The 5,650-nt window shown below is 38.9% G+C and overlaps 1 protein-coding gene across 1 annotated transcript in view; it reads left to right on the top strand.

The window, feature by feature from the left end:
• LOC111216914 (beta-arrestin-1) overlaps positions 1–2,473 on the top strand; it is a 50,279-nt gene extending 47,806 nt beyond the window's left edge. The window contains exon 16 of the mRNA XM_022738562.1: positions 1,324–2,473. Coding sequence (XP_022594283.1) covers positions 1,324–1,435 — 112 coding nt within the window. The 3' untranslated portion in view covers positions 1,436–2,473. The remainder of the gene's footprint in view (positions 1–1,323) is intronic.
• The last annotated feature ends 3,177 nt before the right edge of the window (positions 2,474–5,650 follow it).

The raw sequence follows: 5,650 nt of genomic DNA, 5'->3' as shown, positions 1-5,650 counted from the left end.
TGTGTGTGTGTCTGTGTGTGTATACCAGGAAGAACAGGAAGACAGAAGACACATTCAACATCTGTATCTGTCCTGAGTTTTTTATGAATCAATCAAATGAATCTTTGTTTTATTGACTTCTGTGACATGGTTAGCATGTGTCTGGCATGTGTTGATCTGTCATGGCTGACAGGGTGCAGACGATTGCAAAAAGTTGTTGTTATTATTCTCAAGCTGAGCAGCCAAATCACAACAAACCACACAACAGTGTGTTTCAACATTTTTAATTAAAAATAAGCAAAATATGCAGCTAATTTTGTCCATTAGAACAACAGATGCTACAATAATTGCTCATTTTAATGCATAAGAAAATACAAACAAGTTATTTTTAACCTCTCATGTTCTTATAATATTTGCATGTTCTGTTTAAGCACAAGCATAAGCAATAAAATAAATAAATTGTGCCTATTTTGTCTCAAGGTAGGTTCTATGTTCTTCACAAACCAAACTCAACAACTGTTCTTTGATAAACATTATTAAATAAATAAATAATTCTATAATATTATTATAAAACAATGACTATTTCGAGAATACTATGCTTATTGAGACAAAATGTGAAATTTAATGTATTTGCGATATGTTGCAACTGTCTCTGATCTGTTTTGCAACCGTCCCCAGGGATGGAGTTAGTTGCAGTCAGTCAGTTGCTGTTCTTCCATTCAGATAAATATTGTGAATATTACTTGATCTGTCATATGTAATCATTTCTAAAGGTATGGGCAATTATCAGACAGATGGAAGTTTTATATGTAAAAGTTTGGTTGGTCCAGAACAAACAGTCTCTGAGAAATGCAAAGTGCTGCAACTGTCTTTAACCTACCCCTGTGTGTATATACTGTATAAGGGGATGAAGTAATGCTGCAGGGCTGTCCTTGATGTTGTATTTCACTGGTGCAAATACCCTGAATTAACCACCTGACACACAGTGAACATGAGCAGTTTGACCAGCTCATAGTAAACTACAGTGTGTTTTCATGGTTCACCCAGGGCAACAGTGTGGATCATTCAGTGTTTTTAGACATGTTTGGAAACAATGGAGCTCTTTGGCTCAGAGGATACATCAGATACATCAGATACATCAGATTTACATCAGACATATATCAGGAGTTAGGTTTTGCTTCCTGTCTTTGTTCTAAGTGCGGCCTGTGGCTGTATGCATCGATTTCACTCTCATTTCTGTCCTTTTATCTCTAAACTTGTTCTCAGCTCAAACTTTATGAAAATCTTATGTTAGTTTTGTCATCAATCAGCTTCCATAACATCCTCCCTCTCTCCCTCCTTCAGTGATGATGACATCATCTTTGAAGACTTTGCCCGCCAGCGGCTGATCGGGGCGAAAGACGACAAGGATGAGGATGAAGAGCCAGTGGACTCGCCGAAACTCAATGACAGATAAAGGCGATGAGCGTCACCGCCGCCACTGCTGTTATTGTTTCGCTGCCATTTGTAGTGTGGAGCTAATGGAGGTCACCTTTAGGTCTAACCACAGTCTGGACACCCTTTAAACACTCGGTGGTGCCGTGTTTGTGTTCTCGTTCATGTCCGTCCTCTCTCTGCGTCCTGCTGGAGTGTAAAAAGCTAGATTACCACAGCCTAGACATCTGTCGTGGTGGAGCAGCTCTCCACTCCCATGCTGGCCGGCTGAAGCGTTGAACCGGCGCTCACAGAATCTAAACGATGACTGGTAGCATGCTTTACTTTATTCTACGTGTTTCCATTAGGGACCGAACAGGAGTAACATTGTGCTGAGATTAGTTTCGATGTGTCGTATCAGAGGGTCTTTATAAACAACAACACTGCCAACTTGGGTTGATCTGGGACAGCTCTCCACCACCTGGAACCACAACATGGACTGGAGCTGACAGAGGTTTTTGTTCATGAACCTTCCACAGTCAATATGTGTGTGTGGACGAAGCTGCAGAACACAAAGAAACACCAGAGGAGAAGAGACCTGCAGGACGTCCTGACCAGCCGAGAGGACCTCAAACTGTCAGAGTCGCCAATCAGCTGAAAGGAACCTTTGGCCTAGTTTGCATGAAATACATCAGTACTTTATATGATTTATTAATGTCATGAATAATCAACCCATTATAGAGGATGATCCGGATTTTAAAGGAACATACAAGTGTTTGTTGTTTGATGTTTTCATGTTGATCATTTTCCAAATCATCACCAGTATTTGGAACAACGTCATTCCACGCACACAGCTACAGCAGCTTCCACTTCAGTCCGATGAAAATCAGCTGGCAGAGAGATGACGGTCGCTGTCTGAACCTTAGTTCTTTATACTGACTGAAATGTGTGTGGCACAGATTCATCATGTTGACTTTTCCTTTTATCAGACAGTTCCTGATATAAAGTTTTATATTGTATTTTATCAAGCATCAACCTCCTGGGCTGAAAAATGAAGCCAACACTGAAGACCTAAATGCTGCAGTTCCTCTAATGACCACTAGAGTCTGGCTCCAACAGTGAGTCAATCTTCATAGACCCCCATGTTAAAATGTCCAACTTTACAGCAGAAATAAACATGTTTACAGCCTGGTACAAAAACAGTTTTGGTCTCTAGAGCTAATTTCCTCCTTCATGACGACTGTTTATATAACTCACCTGTTTACATTTTATTAAGACTTAAAGTTATGTAGAATTGAGGGTGTTGCCTCTTTGAGTGACAGGAGGGTGAGTGTATGCCCGCCACAAACCGTCATTCACCGACGTCTCTGACCGACTTAAGACCCTCCGTTTGCCCGTTTTTTTAATAGCCCATTGGGAGGAGTAAGGCACTGCCAAGATGGCGACAGTGGAGCAGCTCACTGTGAACTCCAAAACCACTCTTCAGAACCCTGTGGGTGACGTCACAGAGGCTACGTCTATCTTTATTTATCTCTATGTATTATACTAAGATGAACAATGTTGGCTTTTTTTTCAATTAAATTATATTTCTCATAGTATCGACATCAAAAAAGTCCTACTTTGTTATCTTAATGGCTCTACTTTTGAAACACTATTTAAGCAATCAGTGTTAAAAAACACCCACACATCTGTCTTGTCCAGATGCTAAATCCAAAAGAACTGTAACTGTGAATCTCTCAAATGCCTTGTGACATTGTTCACTGCTCCCTTTAAACTGTCATCTTCATTATATAAAGGAAATAAAGTTTTAGTCACAGTTGATTCCATCAGGAACAGAGGAACTGAAAGTTGTTCCTTAAAAATCAATGATTGAGCGAGTCTTGGAAGTATGATCATTGAATGCACCAACATTTCTCAACAGTCCCTGCTTTCATGTGCATTACCATGGTGATAACAGACCTTTGTCCAAAAGTAAAGGATGGGAGTTCTCTGCTGGCTGATTTTCAATTTAAAAACTGGTGTATGATTCAGAAAATGATCAGCGAGGACGTAATGTAAACAGGATGTATTAATCAAATAACGGTTGAAAAAAAAATATATAGAAAAAAAACCCACCAGTATGGTCCTTTGATGAACAAATATTATTCATATCAGGAGACTTGATGAGGTGTAATTACTAAACATATATTTTACAAAACAAATGTTTAATTTGAACATTCAAAATAAAGCAGTGCCAGTCTGAGACGTTGCTCCATGTGAACTGAGTCAGTGTACAGATGTGTCATCAGTACTGTGTGTGTGAGTGTGTATGTGATGATGGAGAGAAGACGTCACTCTTTCCCTAACTAAATCAATCAGTTTTTTTCTTCATTGTAACATTATATTACAAGATAAAGATCAAAAACACCCAAAATATCTTTATTATTTCTAATATTGTTTGAATTGGCTTTTATTTTGACAGGGCCAGGAGAAAACCTGTATATCCCACTGCATCTTTAATAAAGGGACGTTTGTGGCAACCTGTCTGTTTTGGCTTCATGATGTTTTTCAAATGGAACAAAAAAAAACATCACTATGGAAACAAGCATCACACTCAGGGACTTGATTTTGAGTCCTGATGATTATACATAATCAGGTTTTATGTTTAAACATAAACACATAATATAAAATGATATTTTTGATAAGGATTCCTTAAATGCGGTTTTTAAAATTTCTCTCCCGACATGTTTTAAACTCTGTAAAACTCCTCTCCTATGATTCATATTTAGTTGAACCTGGTTTTCACATATAAAAACTGGGTCTGAAGCTCTTACTCTTACTTCCTGATTGAGAAACGTGGATCAGCCCTTGAGCCCCGCCCACCACCTGCTTGCTTCAGGTGGACAGGTGAAAGAGCAGAGAGTATCAAGATGGTTAGAGGAGGAAACATCAGAGAGACTCAGCAACATGTTTGAGCCTCAGTCAGACCCAGACTCAGATGAGGAGTCTGAGACCAGAACCAGAGACTAGCAGACGGATCAGAACGGTTAGCGCAGTTAGCATCTTTTATTTGTTAATGTTGTTTGTTAGCTTGTAACTGGCAGTGGCTAACACAGTGTCAGCGGTTGTGTCAATACTAACCCTCTCTCTCTGTACTGACAAGGTTTCAGGTTTATTTAGCCCCGCCCACTGTCCCCACAAGTTGACAGGATTGGTTCCTTAGGTTTGTGACGTATGAAACCCTGACTGTCTGAATCTGTGTTTATGAGACATTGGTTCACTGCAGTTCAAGGTGGAAACACTCCTTCATGGTATTGATTATTATTTCTCTCTTGTATTATGTAAAAAGGTTGAACACTGGATTTTCATCAGAGGGATCTTTAAAAAATTTTAAGCCAAATATGTCGTGTTTGTGAAATTTTGCAATGTAAAAATAAATAAAAGTTCCCTTTGTTGGATTAACTCTTTAATGCCCACAAGGTTTCTAAATGACCTAAAACATATCTCTGACATTCTGTCTGTAGCTGTAACTTGTCAGATAACGTGTGTGAGCAGCTGTATATGATGCTGATGTTTTGTCACCATAGTAAAATAACTCACATGACTAAGCCACAACACCAACATTAGAGTACATCTAAAACAAAACTCAAAAATGTTATTACATTATTCAGAACCAATTTTAAAACCATTCAAGTTACTCCTGGCTGATTTTGTTAATTGTTAATTCTGTAAGGTTCTGTAAATGAGATTTAGAACACTACTACAGCAGCAAACAACTATTCTCTATATAAAGATATAGTGGAGTAATAGAGTCTTGAATAGAGAACAAAGCCACACCCCCTCTGTGTGTGTTGCACTGTGAGTTTCTCTGGTCTTTGTTTTGGTAGCTGGTCTGGCAGGATGTTTTCATCTAAACAGGCCTCAGACAAAGAAATAGATGAGACCAGAGCACAGGTGGAATGGACCGAGGACTATCGCCTCAATTCCTGGAAGGCTGGTGGACCGTTAAAACATCCAGAAAGTTAAAAAAGAGTCATTCGTGCGGCTGGTCGTAGTGTATCAGTCCGAAGAAGCATTTGTATTGATCTGAGACGCTGTTGCTTCAATGCAACATCTAGTGTCAGTGATGATCCTTCACAGAACCTTTAAAATACAATACAAGGAGCCTGTAAATTAAAAAAAAAAAAGATGAATAAATGTGAGTTTCTTTCAGAAAACAGACAAATGTTAATGTTCGTCAAAAACAGATCAGACATTCATATAAAGCAGAAAAACTTTG

The sequence above is a fragment of the Seriola dumerili genome, unplaced genomic scaffold, assembly GCF_002260705.1.
Source record: "Seriola dumerili isolate Sdu_G_001 unplaced genomic scaffold, Sdu_1.0 BDQW01000036.1, whole genome shotgun sequence".
Taxonomy (NCBI): Eukaryota; Metazoa; Chordata; class Actinopteri; order Carangiformes; family Carangidae; genus Seriola; species Seriola dumerili.
This window is presented reverse-complemented; position numbering and strand designations above follow the sequence as displayed.